Source organism: Talpa occidentalis, unplaced genomic scaffold (genome assembly GCF_014898055.3).
Source record: "Talpa occidentalis isolate TD23 unplaced genomic scaffold, MPIMG_talOcc4v2.1 talOcc4.16, whole genome shotgun sequence".
NCBI lineage: Eukaryota > Metazoa > Chordata > Mammalia > Eulipotyphla > Talpidae > Talpa > Talpa occidentalis.
Genome location: NW_023601653.1, coordinates 29,272,675 through 29,292,674, shown reverse-complemented (window position 1 = coordinate 29,292,674; position 20,000 = coordinate 29,272,675). Strand labels below are relative to the sequence as shown.

The 20,000-nt window shown below is 38.6% G+C and overlaps 1 protein-coding gene across 6 annotated transcripts in view; it reads left to right on the top strand.

The window, feature by feature from the left end:
* The window catches only part of NAV3 (neuron navigator 3), a 295,341-nt gene that overhangs the window by 151,081 nt on the left and 124,260 nt on the right, over window positions 1-20,000 (top strand). For all 6 annotated transcript variants that reach the window (XM_054696195.1, XM_054696193.1, XM_054696194.1 and 3 more), the window contains 2 exons: window positions 13,465-13,573; window positions 14,349-14,732. In XM_054696195.1, coding sequence (XP_054552170.1) covers window positions 13,465-13,573; window positions 14,349-14,732 — 493 coding nt within the window. The remainder of the gene's footprint in view (window positions 1-13,464; window positions 13,574-14,348; window positions 14,733-20,000) is intronic.

Below are 20,000 nucleotides of genomic sequence, written 5' to 3'. Positions count from 1 at the left end.
AGGCGTTCTCTGTCCAGATTCCTCTCACGGTCTGTGCAGTCCCTGTGCCATCCCAGTGGCTCTGAGGCCTGGAGCCTCCTGCCTGCCAGCCAGCCTGGCAGTGGGGGCTTGGAGGACTGGTCTTCCAGAAAAGACGTAGAAGGTGAGAGTGATGAGGACAGCAGGTCCGAAGATGAAAATGCGTCCTCCAGGCCAAGCAGCATCAGCAGGAGCTGGGCAGAGGAGGAGGGAGAAAGCTGCCTGCGGGAAGGCACAGCTCACCTAGATGAGGATGTGATCCTTACAATGCTGGGCGATCTGGAACAGGCACTTTACACTGACATACTAGGTAAGTCACTCCTAAAAATGAGTGTGGAATTTTAGGAAGCTGCACACTTGGCGTTTGCCAAATACTTTCTTTTTTTTCTGACTGGTTTTTAAAAATTATAGGTATTTGAAAACAATGTAATTCCTTATTTATTGACATTATTTTCTTTGTAAAGCTGAGCTATGAGCATCAGTTGTAGTCTATTTGCAGAAAGTAGGGAGCAGCTATCTGCCCCAGGTGTCACTCACCTGTTGTCCAGTACATTCTAGAAATCCATGGATATGTTAACATTATAAAACTCCAGACATGTTTTTTACTTAGTCACTAGTGGGGCCTGTTTATTCAGCTTCCTTTTGAGGTGACCACACCACAGCTATGGAATGAGGAACAATAGCTTCATAGGTCAATTTTCTGTATAGTGAAGTTTCTTCTTACTTTAGTGTCCATCCCAGTGGATGGCCCTTGTTTTTACCTCAGCGACAAGTACAAGCTTTCTAGTAACAGTTTCAGAAATGCTGAGGCCATTTTTTTTCCTGATATATATATACTCTCTTTTTCCCAATGCATGGCAGAAAAATGCTCCTGTGTATGTACATTATAACTATTTAAACTACAGTATAGAGGACTGGGAACTGCCTCATACTTTACAAAGTAGGCCTTTTTGATGACATGAGTCTCACAGGTAACTTTGACATAATCTTTAATTACCGAACTAGGAAGATGTCTGAAGTCATTCTTCAGTTTTATGATTAAACTTTGTCAACTTTGTCACCTGGCTATTCAATAGCTAAACTGCATGCATTTTATTGTTATATGCAGATTCAGTGCTCTCCAAATGTCTATTAACTTCCTATAGTCTGTTCAGCAATACCTGCGTATTAAACCATTGACAGAATCATATTTTATGTCAATGTGTGTTTCCACCAAGGATTTCATAGAGGAAGTACTCTTTAATTTGAAGCAATTAAACCTGACCAGTGACCTCTTTATTTCTAATTCATGCAACTGATGCTAAATATAGATTTGTTTTTATTCTCCATGTAGACCCTCTTCTTACAAGATGTTTTATGAGGTTTTCTGGATTCTTAGAAGAGGCTTAGAAGAAGAAATCTTAGAGAGACACAAGAGACAAATATTGCTCAGTTTCTCATGTCAGTTTGGCTCAGAGTAATGTTTCCACACTTGTGGAAAGAGTGATTTCTAAATCTGAATACACCAGGTGCTCAGACACTGAAGAGTTACTTCTTCACCATTGTGTGATTTCTGTGATGAACTGCTTCTCATAAAAGGCCTATATGCAATACAAAGACAAGAGAGGAGGTCTTAAACCCTTATGAATCTCTTCCTCTTTTTGATCTTCTGTAATGGTAGAATCAAATAATATTCATCTTTTGCCTTTAAAATGGTAGCATTTATCTTGTTCAAAGGACACCTTGTGTAAGTATTTTAAAAGATCTGAACAGAGTCCAATTTCCTGACAGGTTTTGTGGGTTGTTCTGTTAAATTATGGCATGCTGTGGTGGGTGTATATATGACACATGCCTTTTTGTGCATAAATAAATTGGAGCATTATTGTCAGAGGGCAATCCTTCAGTAGGAGTTTGTGTATGCCAGGATTTTTAAACTGAGTATCTGCTTATTGTATTTATGGTATTATTCTCTTTAAGGCTTTCCCCCCCACTGATGCCAGTATTCAAAAATGCAAGTGAGAAAGTAAAAGGAAGAGTTTATTCAAATACCTCTGGTATGAATAATCATATCAGGATAATGAAGCATTCTAATGCAATTCCCTAAATAACCAGGCTTGTTAAATTGATGACTATAGCCAAGCCCACAGTACACGGGAATTTTAGGGTTTCTGCCATGTGCTTGACTAGGTTCTGCTTCTGACTCAAAATGGCCTCTTCCAAGTTACTTTCTAGGGAAGATTCCTTGAATTCAGCTCCTTCCTCTTGATACCCTAATAAATTAAACAGACAGGGCTCTGTACCATAACTATATAGGAGAATATTTTAAAGGACAGGACGCTATAAAGAAGTTAGTCATATTTTGCTATTTTTTCACCCATTTTTGGTTTAACCAAGTGAATTGACAGTTTCTATTCAAATCACTGTTGGGGTCATGCACAAATCCATTTTTATTTCTTGAAATAAATCAGACAACTAAGCCCTAAATAATAACATCCAAGTGGTGTAGAGAACTTAATTCTCTTTGAATCAGGTTCAAAGTGCAGAAGCAGCAAGCTCAGCCTGTTACTCTGCACCCCTCTCACAGAGAAGACCTCACAAACAATGAGCAAGCAATTTGCACCAGTGCTCAGAACTCCAAGCAGTTTGCAGAATGTACCATTCCGAAATGTCTGTAAGTCCTTATTGCGGTGTAGGAAGCCCCCTTCAGGAGTCATAATTGACTTTGAGATATGGAGTGTGAGTAGACACAGCATTTTTGTGATAAAATAAATATACTCATGTATATTTGCAGCTAACTTTTATAGGTTATTTAACATTTGATTTTATGTAAGCATTTACATGTGGCCTTTTCAGTGGCAATTCCCTCCCCACCCCCTAATCCTCTAGACATCATTTAGACACAATTTTACAAGAGATTTCAGACTGTGCAATCCTTAGGGGGTTTGTAAGAGCATTTCATTTTATCTTTCCTTTTGTGGGTCATTGAAAACATTTATGACAATAAATTATGATTTGGTTATTAACTTTCACAACATGAATGAAGCAGCAATTATGTTTTGCTCAATAAGGGCTGGGAGGAAATGGTCCATTTGTCTGATTGTCATGAATGGTGCAGTGATATGAGTGGATAGCATAAGAAAAATCAAGGAGGGGAGGGAATTATGGTTCTGAAGCATGAGGAAAGCTATATAAATGAACAGTGGATTCAGTTGGGAGGATCCAAGCATCTAAGATGCCTGTTGGACTAGAAGAAGCAAAATTTAAAAGACATGAAAAAGCGAAATTTATTTTGTAAAACAGTATGTCTGAAAATACCATATTTTCAAGTTAATATGAAAGATATTTTGAAAATGATTCACACATCAATGTTATTAATAGTATGCCAGTTGGTAAGTGACTGAAATGTAATTTGATTACAACAGATAATTTCTCCCAGAGGGAAGGGAATGAGGAATAGGGACTTGTATTGGTGTATTCTAGGAACTTGTATAAGGTCAAAAAGTTCACTCCATCCTCCTGCTATAAAAGGTCATACCAGGGCCACTGTGATGGTGCAAGGGGTTAAGACGCAACCTGTGAAGCTGTCCACAGCCTCTTCAGCACAAGTTCAGTCACCAGCCAGGGAGCTACCCACATGGTGCAACAGACCTCTCCTGACTTGCCTGCTGTTCCCCTCTGCAGTATATTTCAGTCAATCTGCCTGTTCTGTTCCCCACTCTGTCTCTGGTGAATCCTCTCAACCCCCACATATCTGGCCTGTACCCCAGCTCTTGTGTGCATAAATAAATAAATCTTTAAAAATAAAAAAAAAGTTCATATCAACCCTCCGCTTCTTTAAGGAATCTCACCTTTTATCATCACTTAGAAAACTTTTTCTGCTGCATGAAATCTTATCCTCTGAGTCTTGACTTTCTTGCTTCTCTCATTTTGTCTTCTCACTATTTCTTTTTTCCTACTTTGAATAAAATCCCTTCTTCACATCTGCCTTTCCTCTGAATGTAATGCTATTCTTTCCCCCACCTTTTTAGATTTTTCTTAGAGAAGTCTCCTTTTGCTTCAGGGTTCTAGCAGATTTGGGGGAAGTAAAAGTCAGATACATTTGAAATCAGTTTTCAAATGTATGGTGTTTTTTAAAGGAAAAGTATCAAAAATATTTCCAGGAAGAATAGGGTTAGAGTCTTATGGGTTAGTAATAATTCAGAGTTTTTAAAGACTGTTCATCTGTGAGAATAGAGATTATATGACCTATAGGAAAAGATTGTACCATGTGCCACAAGGTGTTTATCTATGTCTTTTAAAAAAAAAAAAGATTTATTTATTTATACAAGCACTGGGGTACAGGCCAGAGGCGTGAGAGGGTGAGAGAATTCACCCGAGACAGAGCAGGGAGCAGAACAGGCAGAAATACCGAAGTACACTGCTGAGGGGAGCAGCAAGACAGGAGAGGTCTATGGCGCCATGTGGGAATCTCCCTGGCCAGCCGGGAATCAAACCAGTGCTGCAGAGGCTGTGGACAGCTTCACAGCGCTGTGCTCAACCCACTGAACCACTGGGGAGGCCCCGTTTATCTATGTCTTAAAATATATGTACTTTAGGGAAGTCTTTACTTCCAAGGTTTGAAATAATGCAATTATTGAATATTTTAATCATTCTAATAATTTTTTAAAATAAGGGGCATGATTTACAGACTGCTAACAGAATGGTGGTTTTTTGGCAGCCATCCAGTATGAAGGAAAATGAGCAGTATAATAAAGCTTGGCTGAAGAAGAAAATAAAGGAATTAACAGTTATTGTTATTTCAACAGTTGAGTGATTAACATGGTCATGATAGTGTAAAGTTGTTTAGTTGATTTCAGAGGTACTAGGACCCCTGGGTGACAGTTCAAAGGGGCAAATTATTACACATCCTCAGAAATGTTTTTATAATTAAGCCTAATACTGCAAGGAGTTATTGCTTACTAGAGAGGTGGACGCCTTTCAGGCTTGGAGGTTTCAGGCAGAGAGGTATATGGCTGAGAGATACAGAGACAATCTCTGAATCCCCATCACTGCTACAATTATGTCATAAATGTTTTTTTTAAAGATTTATTTATTTATACAAGAACTGGGGTACAGGTCAGAGGCACAGGAGGGTGAGAGAAATCAACAGAGATAGTAGGGAGCAGAAAAGGCAGACGGATCAAAGACACTGCTGAGAGGAGCAGCGGGCGAGGCAGGAGATGTCTGCCATGCCAGGTGGGTTTCTTCCTGGCCGGAGGGAATTGAACCCGCGCTGCAGAGGCTATGGACAGCTTCACAGAGCAGCACTCAAGGAGTCCCTGTCATAAATGTTAAGTGGATACTTTGTATAATTTTAAAAAATCTGACATTAATGCTATGGAATAAAAATAGCCACCTAAATGCCTACAGTCTTGAAACTGATTATAGGTATGCATCTGGATTTATCGGCATTAGAATCTTCATCGTAAAATTTAATATGTGACTACTTTCTCCTTTTACTTCTTCCCTTTTTCTTTTCTTTCCATCTTTTTTTCATTCCCTTTCCATCTTTCCACTTAATCTATTCATTCTAGTTCCTTCCTTCTTTCTTATTAACTGTCTCATTACTCGAGAGCATTTTTGGGTCTAAGTTAAACAGAATAAAAAATGCCATATTTATTCTCTTGCCCTGTTCTTCTTATTATCCAGATGCACATGCTTTTTTTTTTTTTTTTTTTTATTTATTTTTTTTTTAAGACAGAAGAATCCAGTTTAATTATTTCATACAGATTAAGAATGATACATTTTAGATAAAATTCTTCTTCATAGATCTAGTCTGCCCTGAGTCTTATAGATGATTATATTCACAGTCCTTTTGCTGGCAATATTCCCACATTGCACAATTTCCTACAGGGAGATCCATTTTACACATAGTGATCCCTCAGAGGATTCAGTATATTAAAATTCTCCAGTATAGCACAGCAAAACTGACATTACTGTCTCTTTCCTGAGTGGTGATTTAACTTTTTTCCTAATATCTACTTTATCAATAAATGAAATACAGAACAGTGAACAAATCACTGCCCTGTTCGGTGGTGATTGTTTCTGTTATTGTTGAGTAGTTCTTCAAACATATAAGGAAAGTGATAAAAAGCCAAAAATAGAAATGCTACTTGACAAGTCAGGACATTTTAAAAGAAACATAAAATTAAGGCCTCCCTGGTGGCGCAGGGTTAAAGACACAGCACTATCAAGCTATTGGCAGCCACTTCAGCATGAGTTCAATCCCCAGCCAGGGAACTAACCCACATGGCACAGCAGACTTCTGTCTCGCCCGCTGCTCCCCTTAGCAGTGAATTTCAGTAGATCTCCTGTTCTGCTCCCCACTCTGTCTGGTGAATCCGCTTACCTCCTGCACCTCTGGCCTATTCCCCAGTTCTTGTATGCAAATAAATAAATCTTTAAGAACAAAACAATATTGTTCAGAACATCCTTTGGTCACTTTCAATTCATCTGTGAAACAAGCTTTTTGCTATTTTTTTTTTTTTTTTTTTTTTTTTTTTTAATATTAAATTTTATTTTTATATTCCCCCATACATTGCAAACGCCCCATTCTGACCCCAATCCTTCCCCTCCCGCCCCCCCACCCCCAAAAAGTGTCTCTGGTTCATAGTTTTTTTGTTGATTTTGATTTTCACTTTCTTATATTCATTTCCTGGTCCTTATTTAAGTTTTCTAGATTCCTGCTATGAGTGAGACCATCCGGTATTTTCTTTTTCTTTTTGGCTTATTTCGCTGAGCATGATCCCTTCCAGTGCCATCCATGTTGCTGCAAATTGCATGTGTTTATCTTTTTTGAATGCTGAGTAATATTCCATGGTATATATGTACCACATCTTCTTGATCCAGTCATCTATTTTTGGGCATTTGGGTTGTTTCCAAAGCTTAGCTATTGTAAACAGTGCTGCTATAAACATAGGAGTGCAGGTGCTCTTTGGAATTGATGTTTCTGTGTCCTTTGGGTAAATACCTAGGAGTTGAATTGCTGGATCATATGGAAGCTCTATGTTTAGTAGGTCCAGAAATCTCCACACAGCTCTCCATAGTGGTTGGACCAGTTTTGCACTCCCACCAACAGTGCACAAGAGTTCCTTTTCTCCACATCCTCGCCAACATTTGTTGTTGCTAGTTTTTTTAATATGTGCCATTCTCACTGGTGTGAGATGGTATCTCATGGTAGTTTTGATTTGCATTTCCCTGATTACAAGTGATGTTGAAACATTTTTTCATATGTCTGTTGGCCATTTGCATTTCCTCTCAGAGAAGTTTCTTTTTAGCTCTTATGCCCATTTTTTGACTGGATTATTTCTTTGTTGTTGCTGAGTCTCATCAGCTCTTTGCAGATTTTTGTGACCAGTCCTATCATTAGTGTTGGGTGCAAAAATGTTCTCCCAGTTGGTGGGGTTTCTCTTGTTTTTTATTGTCTCTTTTGCTGTGCAGAAGCTCTTTAATTTGATGTAGTCCCAGCTGTTTATCTTTCTCTTCACTATCACTGCTTTGGGTGATGTGTCTGTAAAGATGTCTTTGATGTGCAAATCCCGTAGTGTTTCGCCTATATTTCCTTCTATGTATTTTATGGTTTCAGGTCTTATGTCTAGTTCTTTAATCCATTTTGAGTTGATTTTTGTGTATGGTGTGAGGTAGTGGTCAAGCTTCATTCTTTTGCATGTAGCGACCCAGTTTTTCCCAGCACCATTTATTGAACAACTTTCTTGCTCCAATGCATAGTCTTTGCTCCTTTGTCAAAGATTAGTGACCATAAATCTGTGGGTTTATTTCTGGATTTTCTATTCGATTCCATTGGTCTGTATGTCTGTTCTTGTTCCAATACCATGCAGTTTTGATGATTATGGCTTTGTAGTATAGTTTGAAGTCTGGGAGTCTGATGCCTCCATTTCCTTCTTTTTTTTTCAGTAGAGCTTTGGCTATTCGGGGTTTTTGTGATTCCATATGAATTTCATCAATAATTGTTCTATTTCTTGAGAAATGCCATTGAGATTTTGATTGGAATAGCATGAATCTGTATATTGCTTTTTGTAGGATGGCCATTTTAATGTTTATTCTTCCAATCCATGAGCAGGGGATGTCTTTCCATTTCTTTTGGTCTTCTTCTATTTCTTTTAACAGTGTTTTATAGTTTCTTTGTATAGGTCCTTTACCTCTTTTGTTAGATTATTCCCAAATAATTGATTTTTTTTGTTTCGATAAAAAAGGGTGTTTTTTTGATTTCTTCTTCTTCAGATTTATTGTTTGTGTATAGGAAGCCACTGACTTTTGCGTGTTGATTTTGTATCCTGCCACTTTACTGAATTGATGATGAGTGAATTAGTTTTTCTGTGGAGATTTTGGGGTTCTCTATGTATATTATCATATCATCTGCAAATAGTGATAGTTTGACTTCTTCTTTTCCTATTTGGATTCCTTGGATGTCTTTCTCTTGTCTTATTGCTCTGGCTAGACTTCCAGTATTATATTGAAAAGCATTGAGAGTGGACATCCTTGTCTTGTTCCAGATCTTAATGGAATTGCTTTCAGCTTTTCACCATTGAGAATGATACTGGCTGCTTGTCATAGATGGCCTTTATGATGTTGAGGTATGTTCCTTGTATCCCAAGAATTTCAAGGGCTTTTATCATGAATGGGTGTTGCACTTTGTCGAAAGCTTTCTCAGCATCTATTGATATTATCATATGGTTTTTATATTTCTTTTTGTTGATTGTGTTGGATAACGTTGATTGATTTTCGGATGTTAAACCATCCTTGTGCCCCTGGAATGAATCCACTTGTCGTGGTGAATTATCTATGATACATTGTGGATTCTGATAGCTAAATTTTATTGAGGATTTTTGCATCAGTGTTCATTAGGGAGATTGCCTATAGTTTCCTTTTTTGTGTTTTCCTTTTCGGTTTTGGTATTAGTGTAATATTGGCTTCATAGAACGTGTTTTATGTCCCTTCCTTCTCAATTTTTTGGAAGAGTTTGTGAAGGATAGGCACTAATTCGTCTCTGAATGTTGGTAGAATTCATTTGTAAATCCATCAGGTCCTGGGCTTTGTTTTTGGGGAGGTTTTAATTACCATTTCAATTCCTGCTTGTAATTGTCTGTTTAGGTGTTCTATTTCTTCTTTATCTAGCTTTGGGTGATTGTAGAGTTGTAGAATTTGTCCATCTCCTCTAGATTGTTGAACTTGTTTCCATATAACTGTTCATAGTAGTTACTGATTATTCTTTTGATTTCTGCTGTGTCCGTTGTGATTCTCCTCTTTCATTTATGATTCTGTGTATTTGTGCTTTCTCCCTTTTTCCTTTGTGAGCCTGCTAGGGTTTGTCTATTTTATTTATTTTTTCAAAGAACCAGCTCTTGGTTTCATTGATCTTTTGGATTGTTTTTTTAGTTTCAATTTCATTTATTTCTGCTTTGGTTTTTATTATTTCTTTTCTTCTACTGGTTCTGGGGTTTTTTGTGTTCTTTTCTAGATCTTTGAGCTTCGAGATTAGGTTGTTTCTTTGATTTCTTCTTTTTTGATGTGAGCTTCTATTGCTATATATTTCCTCTATTACTGCTTTTGCTGCATCCCATACATTTAGGATATTGGTGTCCTCCTTGTCATTCAATTCAAAGAATTTTAATTTCTTCTTTGATCTCCTCGTTAGTCCAGTGGTCTTCCAGTAGTGGGCTTTAATCTCCATGAGTAGATAGTTCCTTGCCTTCTTTTTATTTTATTTCTAGTTTGATGCCTTCGTGGTCAGAAAAGATGGTTGGTATGATTTCAATCTTGGTGTATCTGTTGATGTTTGTCTTTGCCCCAGTATGTGATCGATCCTGGAGAATGATCCGTGTGCGCTTGAGAAAAATGTGTACTCCGTTTTTTTTGGGTTTAGTGTTCTATAGATGTCTGTTAAGCCCAAATGCTCTAGGTCCTTATTTAGAGCTTTAGTTTCTTTACTTATTTTTGTCTTGTTGATCTATCCATTGTTGATAGTGGTGTGTTGAAGTCTCCCACTACATATGTGTTTTCTCTGATGTCTGTTTTCAGAGAGGACAACAGTTGTCTGATATATTTTGGTGCTCTTTCGTTGGTGAGTATATGTTAATGAGTGTTATTTCTTCTTGAAGTATTGTCCCCTTAATCATAATGTAGTGACCATTGGGGTCTCTTTTTATTTTTTTGAGTTTGAAGTCTGTTTTATCTGATATAAGTATAGCTGTTCCTGCTTTCTTTTTTGGCCCATTTGCTTGTAGGATTGTTTTCCATCCTTTGACTTTGAGCCTATTTTTATCTTTTGTAGCTAAATGTGTTTCCTGGAGACAGCAAAAGGTTGGGTTTTGTTTCTTTAATCCAGGCTGCAACTCTGTGTCTTTTATTGAAGAGTTTAGTCCATTTACATTTAGAGTTAATATTGATATGTTAGCATCTGTATTTGCCATTATGTTTGTCTTTCCTTTGATTTATTTATTTATTCTTTTAATAACTTTTTTTTTTTGGTCTCTTTCGTTGTTATTCGTCCCTCTGAGGTTGGTTTTTAGGATTCCTTGTAGTATTTTTTGGAGTGGGGTTTAGTCGCAATGAAATTCCGGAGTTTCTCTTTGTCTGGGAAGTCCATATTCTTTCTTCATGGAGAAAGAGAGCTTTGCGGGATAGAGTATTCTTGGTTGGCATCTGTTTTCTTGGAGTCTGTTGACTATGTCCCTCCACTCTCTCCTTGCCCGTAGTGTTCTTCAGAGAAGTCTGATGTCAGCCTGATTGGTTTTCCTTGAATGTTATCTGTTTCTTCCCTCTTGTCAGCTTCATTATTTTTCCTTGTCCTGGATTCTTGGGAGCTTTACTATTATGTGTCTTGCTGTGTTTTCCTTTCGTCGTGGAAGTTTGTGTTCTTCTTGCTTCTTGTATATCAATTTTCAGCTCCTTCTTCTCATTTGGGAATTCTCTTCAATATATCCATGAATATTTTCTCTGTTCCTACATCTCTCTCCTCTCCTTCTGGAATTCCTATAACTCTTATATTTCCTTTCCTCATGGAGTCAGATAGTTCCGAAGTCTTTCTTCATTCTTTTTCCTTCGTACTTCTCTTTCCTTTTCTGTTTGGTTCTTTTTATTTCTGTGTCTTCAAGATTACTTATTCGTCTTCCATTTCATCTATTCTGCTTTCATTGCTTTTCCCAGATTCTTTAGTTCCTCCATTAATTCTTTGATCTCCTGCATTTCTCTTACTTCCCTCTTTAGGGACTCAATTTCCTTCTTCTGATCTATCACTTTTTAATCATGGCAATTTTAAATTCTCTTTCTGGAAGGCTCAGAAGTTCTTCCAAGTTGCTGTCGTTGCAATCTGGGGAGTGGTTTTTTTGGTGTGCTTCTTTCCTGAGAGTTTTTAGGTTGCGTGTGTTCTTCTACTCCCTACTGTCTGTTTTCTAATTTGTCGTATGCGTTGGGACACTGTGTTGCTCGGACTGACTGACATCTTGGGTGAACTTCTCCGCTCCCCTCTGGCTCTTCCAGGAGCCATCTCTGTCTTCTGGGGAGCTTTCTGCTTTAGGCAGTTTTTACTGAAGAAATGTCCCTGTTCTCAAATGGCGAAGCGGGATGCAGTCCCTGCGCCTCCGGTTTCAGGCACACTCTTCTGCGCACCCGGTCTGCCCCGGACGTGGGTGCCTGCTCCCTCTGTGGGCTCAGACTGCTGGTCGGAAGGGGCCTGGCGTGGAATAACTTCCCGGCTGGCCACTGGGTCCTCCAGAAACCTTCTGCCCTTTTCAAGCAGTCTTAAGAAATGTCCTGTTTTATAGGATGTTAGTGACTTTTTTTTTTTCCTGGTCGCTAGGTGGCGCCAGAGATCTCTCCTATTGTCCTTGGGGGGCTGTTTTTCGCCTCCCCCCACCCCGTGGGACAGAGAACAGAGCGGGAATGGTAGGGTACACCTCAACAGCTTTGGGGTGCTGTGTCTGCCTTGTGCCCCACCGTCGTGGAGAAACCACGCCCCGAATTTTCGTGCCCCGGGTCTCAGTTCAAAGCCCTCAGGTCCAGGACCGGGCTGTAGCCCAGTTCAGTGGCGCGGAATGGCTCCTTTTGCACCGCTCCCTGCCTGGGCCTGGATCCTGCTTACTCAGGGAGGACCTTCACCTCAGTGAGGACCTCCAAGCGTCTCCCCGCAAGCCTAGGTCGTCTCCCCGCAAGCCTAGGTCGTCTCCCCGCAAGCCTAGGTCGCAGGCGCGGGGACCTGGGCAGCCGCGATCCAGGTCTGCACTTGCTTTTCAAGCGCGCCGAGCACTCCGCGTTTCCGCGCCAGCTTACGGGCAGCCCGGGCTGTGTGCGCGTCTCCCGGGGTCTTTGTTCTTCTCTAATGGCGCCCGGAGCCGTTCGCTCACCGCCGCGGATCCTGCAGGTTCCCTCAGCTCCCGTCATGGTGTGGTGGCTGCAATAGTTCCTTTCCGCTCACAGTCCCGCTTGCTGCCTCGTTTGTTCTTGTGGCCGTTTTGTTTGTTGTTCCTCCTCTCTGGGTCGGAGAGTGCCGCCTCTGTGGGCGGGGGAGGGGAGCAGGGTTCTGCGCTTCCCTCCCTTCTCGTCCTCTTTTATGGCCACTTTCTTCTTCGGGCAGTTCGCTGGCGTCACCCTTATCTTCCGTGTCCCAGTTCTCACTGGACCTGCCGCTTTTCCTCCCTATTCACTTTTTTAATGGAGATCTTACTCGCAGCGTCTCCTCGCCGCCATGTTGCTCCGCCCCTATCCAGATGCACATGCTTTTTAAAAAAAAAAAAAAAAAAAAAAACAACTGGCCTGGGAAGTATTGCATGGCTACAAACAAAATGATATAATGGAACATGTGGCTCCAAATGATAGGCAGTGGTATTGTAAAGCCATCCTTTGTCATACTGGCAAAACTGTTTATTTTATGCCTGTTGGACATATTCTGGGTTTAGATGTCTAGGTGTCCACTGCAAGTCCACTGTCACATATGATTATTTTGTTTCTCTATAGGAAGTAGAAAAAATACTTAAAATCATCTAAGATTGTCAATCTTGACCCATGGGTTTACTAAAATAAATGACTAAAAAGAAATTGACTCTATAATAAAAGACTGTGGAGTCCAGGGATTTATGAAAATTATTAGGATCCAGATAATTTCAGATGTTTTAAATTAAGCTTAGTAATATGGAGTGGCATATAATATACTTCCAAATGACTCCTTTTGTAGTGATGGTCATAGACCTACAAAGTATTGCATTATCACTACTTAAAATTACTATTTGTGACATTACATTTGTTTCTATTCACATTTCGTTTATAGAAACAACTCTAATTTATAGATGGTGATAGTCATTTAGGATTTATTGCCTAACAATTTACTTAAAGAAGAGGGATTTATGTTACTCTATGTGCATGCAGTTATTCTCAGGACTGTATATAACATAACAAATTTGTTATATTATCTAGGTGAAGACCCTGAAGCAAGAAGAATGAGAACAGTTAAAAACATAGCAGATCTGAGGCAGAATTTAGAAGAGACTATGTCCAGTCTTCGTGGGACCCAGATAAGCCACAGGTTTTTCTCAATTCTGTGTATCTTTGGTCCAATAAAGAAAAAAAATACAACAAAGCACTTAACTTATAATAATAGAGAAGGCATGTTAGTTTTCCCTTAATCTTTTTTCACTTAATTTTTACATGACCATCAATTTGTGACTTCTTAGCACACACATACTTGGGTCTTTTTTTCCCTTGTCATCTCTCCTTCAATATAATTTCCTGAATTAGCTACTGAAACTGCCACCATCACCACTGAGAGGATTTTCCTACCTGCCCTGAAGAGCAGAGGCAGAAGTTGCAGCTGAATGCTTTTGGAGAGGGGTGAAAGAGAGGTCCAAACATGTTGTAGTTAACTTCCAGAATAGTTCTTGGGATGGCTGCAGTGGGTTGAATTAAGGAAGGGTTTATGGAAAAATGTGAAACAATATTTTCTTTTCTCTAAATTATAATGATGAATTTTTCTTTTAAAAGCAATACAAAATTGTCAATGAATGCCTCTTCCCAAATTTTGTCATCTTACAGAGGTAAATAGAATGTTAAAATGAAGATATAATTACCACATTTTGGTATCTATACAAGTATAGATAATTTCAAAATGAATATTTAATTTTCACATTTTGACATCTACAGAGGAATATAGAAACTTAAAATGAATATATAATTTGGAATTCATGAAAACGATGTTCTTCTAAGAAACGACTCTCAACTCTAGACTTCCCAGATTTCAAGCATTCTTGGTCTGTGGCCTCATTTGATCAAGAGGATATTTATTTCTCCATTTTATTTGGCAGCACTCTGGAGACAACATTTGATAGCACCGTAACGACAGAAGTGAATGGAAGGACCATTCCGAACTTGACAAGCCGGCCCACTCCTATGACCTGGAGGTTGGGCCAGGCATGTCCTCGACTTCAGGCTGGAGACGCCCCTTCCTTGGGGGCTGGCTACCCTCGCAGCGGGACCAGTCGTTTCATCCACACAGACCCCTCCCGGTTCATGTATACAACCCCACTCCGTCGAGCGGCTGTCTCTCGGCTGGGAAACATGTCACAAATTGATATGAGTGAGAAGACAAGCAGTGATTTGGACATGTCTTCTGAAGTGGACGTTGGTGGATATATGAGTGATGGTGATATTCTGGGGAAAAGTCTCAGGAGCGACGATATCAACAGTGGGTAAGTGGCCCTGGTCTCAGACATCATTGTGTAATGATGTCAGGGGGTGGTCTACTAAGAAGCATTAGCTATAAAAGTGTTTCTAGGTCAAGAAAGTCATTTGAAAATATAAGAAATCTAACATTATTTGGGGCTATTTTAGGCCCTATCTTCTGTTCATTCAGACGAAATAAAACACCTAAAATGTCTATAAAATCTATTTTAAGCCATTGTATTATTCTATTATTAGTCTAGAGAAGCATATAAACCCTTTGTTTTTCAGAGTGATTTTTCACTTGCTTCTTAAATAACAGATTTTGTAGTGAAGGATGTGGGAAGGGGACAGGAGGAGACTTGCTATGCTATTGGATTTTTTTGTTTTTGTTTGTCAAAACTGCCTGTAACTGCTTTGAGGAATGATTTTCTTTTTAATTTTTTTAAAGATTTATTTTATTTATACAAGAGCCAGGGTACAGGCCAGAGGTGTGGGGAGTGAGAGGATTCACCAGAGACAGCGGGAAACAGAACAGGCAGACTGCTGAGGGGAGCAGCAGGCGAGACAGGAGAGGTCTGCTGCCATGTGGGTTGCTCCGAAGCCGGCAGGAATTGAACTGGCACTGCAGAGGCTGTGGATAGCTTCACAGCGCTGCGCTCCACCACCTGCGCCACCAGGGAGGCCCAAGGAATGAATATTTTTGAGCATTTTTCAATTACGCTTCTCCAATCTAACTTGATGGAAAATCAATTTAGAGTTGAAATTTTCAATCCTTTGATGGTATCAGATTTCTAAAAATCTTAGCTCATGTTTTCCTCCTATTTCTTATTACATTCCAAAAAAAATGTGATTATAAAAGTCTTAAAGTATTTAGCAATTGGGATTATTTAGTTCATTCTGAGGTGGAGTCAGTAGAGGCAATAGGATGTTCTGTTGAAAACTATATGTATTTTTAATTGTAATTATTGCTTTGAACACTTTTTTTTTCCCCAAAGATTGATTTATTTATTTATGCAACCACTGTGTATAGTCAGAAGTGCAGGAGGGGTGAGAGAATTCACCACAGCTAGAGCGGGAATCAGAACAGGCAGACTGATGAAATACACTGCTGAGGGGAGCAGCGGGCGCGGTAGGAGAGGTCTGCCACACCATGTGGGACCCTTGCCTGCAGCCTGGGATCGAACCGGCACTGCAGAGGCTATGGGCAGCTTTGCAGCCCAGCGCTCAACCACTGCGCCACCAAGGGAGGCCCTGAACACTTTCTTTTACCTGCTACACACTTGTTAAATGCTTTAAAGGATATTAATTCATTTAGTCTCCCCAGCACCAATTGCCCTTATGTGATGAGTCATTTTATACCTACTTTACAGATAATGCAACTGATCCTAATTAGCCGTGATTGTATAAAACTGAGGAAAGATTACACTCGCTTGGGAAATCAGATATATCTGCTTTAAAACTCAGGCTCTGTAGTACAAGGAAAAACTCCTCAGCTAAGTTCATCTATAATTTTCATGTGAGTCTGAGTTGTGGCCTGTTCTTTGTTCTTATACTTCTGAAAGGACCAGAGTAAAAAATTATTCTTTTAAATGAATAATCATTCTGATTTCATTCATGAAAAGCATTTTTGAATGGTGACAAGACCTAAAAAAGTACAAAAGAACTTTAAATCTTACTTATAACTCTGCTCAGATATTCTTATATCCACCATTCCATCGCTGGTAGCCATGTTACTTGTGATTCTAATGATTTAGAATTAGGAGACAAATTATGGTGAATTAGGGTGGAGAGCAGTTGAGTTGCCACTGGTATCAAAGTGCCTAATTTAACACTCCTTCCAGTTTCTATCTGAGTGATTAATTTATCTGAATTAAATTTTGTCCTTTATACCAAGGATAAAGTTGCAGAATCTTCACAAAATCGTTAAGAATAAAGGACATAAATCTTTAAAAAAAAATAAAGGAGATAACCCACAAATTACAAGTATCTGCAATATATATTCAAAAAATTCATCATCATCATAATCGCACTCATTATCATTAACAGTCATACTAATTTGAGGTTATATACAGATATATACACATGTATATACTTACACATACGTACACACCCATATGTGAAGTTAGTAATCTTATTATTTGCAGTTATTACTTTTTGCATAGTTGCCATAAACACAAATTAGTGAGTACTAATCATTGCTTCAACGAAAAAGTAGACTTTGGTTTCTATAAGTCTGTGATCAATACTTTTTTCATAAATGATCAACTTATTTAATCATGTTGTTGATTCCCTAGCATTGAAGTTACTGTGAGTAGCATGACAACTCATGCCTTAATAAAGTGTATCTAACCTATGTATTTTCTCCATAAGACACATCACAGCCTTTTTGCACTTAGCAACACAAGATAGCATTTCAGCATTATGTTTGAGCCATTTTAAACATCAAAATCTCCAAGAGGAAGCTCAAGAATGTAAAAAAGGTAGCTTTAAATAGACTGTGAAAAGGATGCTTGTTTACACAATGAACTGAAACCAGAAGGCAGAGTCTCGCCTTATTCAGCCTCAGCTGGGAATGTCCACATGGTGATTCAGATTTTTACTGCTCTGTACATATATATAGTGATGATGTAAATGCTGTGAGTATTGATTATGGAACAACAAATAAATTTTATGGAGTAGGCAAATTCACAAATACAGAATTTCTGAAAAATGATAATTGACTATTTACTTACATGCATGTAAAATGCTTATCTGGAGAGACAAAGTATATCTGAGGGTACAGTTTGAATCAGAAATCAAAGCACATCCAAAATGCAATGTGTGAGCAGTTTCAAAGGTCAATTATAATTAGGAATTGAAATGAATGTTCAGAATAAGAAAAGTCTAAGTCCTGGTATGAAATAGGAGTGAATAAAAAAAGGGAATATTTTACTTCTGTTCCCTGATTTAAGTCACTCTAGAGGGGAGAAATGTATTTTAAAAATTTGTGAGAAAAGTATAAATGTTCTAGAGGTATGCCGTTAAGTAAACTGGGTTAAAATATAATTTTCAAAATCAGAGGAACAATAGGATTGAATGGCATTGAGTGACCTTTGCCTTAATGGGACTCATGGCAGGTAAACATTTAAAGATTCGAGCAATGACAGGCCTCAATCACGTTATGCTAAGGAATTTAAATTGTGTACTACGGCAGTGAAAAGGCTGTTTCACAGAGAATAATGGAGCATGAGGGTGATGATGGTTTTTGAAAGACCAGTTGAGGGAAAATCTATAAGATGTAATTGAGGGAAGAAGTTCTGGGGGTAGATTTCAGGCACTATTGTAAGAAATTAGGTGTGAGGTCATAGACCAGAAATATGAAAGTGACACTCATAAGTATAAAATGAAGAAATTCATTGATAAAGAAGGCATCACAGATAAATAGTACACAACTGTAGTAGGCCATTCATGAGGGTATAAGAGAAACCGAGAATTCAGACATGATGTCCAGACAGGACTCACAGAGAAAATTGTATCATTAGAGAAAGTAGGCAAGGTTTGTGCTTTGATGAGAAAGCAGAGAGGGAAAATGCTAAGGGTAGAGTTAGACATATTAAGTTGGAGAAATTGGGATAATAAGTCTTGTCTGGTAAAGATAATATATAGGGTATGAGCTCATATAAGAGATAGTAAAACTTGTGAGACATGTAAGGACTCCTGGGAAAAGAATAGAGAGAAAAGGTATCATGAGCTGAATTGTGTCTGTGTGTATATATGCATACATGTATGTAAATGAGTATGTATCAAAAATTTGTTTAGTTTATCCTGTTTAGATTATTGTACCCAATATTTGTGCAGTAGTGAACAATATAGACACAGTGCCTGCTCACATGTGATTCGCATAGTAGTGTTATTATGTATTTTGTGATATAGTTTTTATTGTAGTAATGTTGGCTTACATCATTGTTTGTGGTTTGAGGACACAGAACCCCCCAACCCCTTCATATGTTATTACCATAGTGTATCCACCACTGAAGCTTTTTTGAATTTTTTTAAAAAAGATTTATTTGTTTATGCATATAAGAACTGGGGTACAGGCCAGAGGTGTGGGGGTAAGAGGATTCACCAGAGACAGAGTGGGGAACAAAACAGGCAGATTGACTGAAATACAATGCTGAGGGGAGCAGCGGGCAAGTCAGGAGAGGTTTGCTGCGCCATGCGTGTAGCTCCGTGGCCGGGGACAGAACTCATGCTGCAGAGGCTGAGGATAGCTTCATAGGATGTGTCTTAACCCTTTGCGCCACCAGGGAGGCCCACCACTGAAGCTTTTTATAGGTGTCTATTTACTCAATAAATAAATGATAACACATTAACATATGTATTTGTGCGTGTGTGTTGGATAAGTAGTTTTTAAGGTATTTTTTTTAACTGAGTTGAACTTATAAAAATATGTATTATAGGAATACCTATTCTCAGAAGTATTTTGTGTATTCCAGGACTCTGGATAAATTAGTTTACACTGACTTCTGTGTCAGAGAAATCTCAAAATCTCAGTAACTTTACACAAAGAAGTTCATTTCTCTATTACATAAAACCTCACAGTTATTCCTGACCTTCTGTTGGGTATTGAGCAGTGTATAATCTTTCAAAGGCTAAAGTGAATGGTAGGCAATGTTACCTGGGCATTGATTTACAGTAGGCAATGGCAGAAGACAGGATGAACCAGGGTGTAAGAATATTTCAAATATACCTGCCTTGCATGTGGTATATATGACTTCTGCTAACATTCCATTGTCCAGAATAGCTGCATGGCCACATCTATAAGAAACATGAAAAATGTGATTTAGCTTGTGTGCCCAGAAGGAAGAGAAAGTTAGCTTGTTAAAAGCTGACTGCTTTCTTTTGAATTCACTAATGAAAAAAGAAAATGCTGTTACATCCTTTGTTCTTTCTAAATGAATCATGTTTCAATGGAAGCTGGATTTAGACTCCAGTTATCCATTTTGGTTCCCTGTCAGTCTTTCAGATTCTTGGATAGTTCCAAATGAATCTATTTAAGGTCTGTAGGTTTTTATAGTGGTCTATAGCTTTTCTGTTGACAAGAAAAGTCATTTATGTTCTGTATTTAAGGCTGAAGAAGTCAAAGATGAAAATGAAATAAAAATAACACAAATCCTGTATGAAGACTTCCCCTGCTAAGGTTTTCCTGCTGAGCCTTATACATATTTTTTTTTGTTTTGTTTCCTATGATAGAAATTTAATGAATGACTCAGATTTCTGTTCCCTGCTTAGAAGGAGACTAGACATGGTCAGCA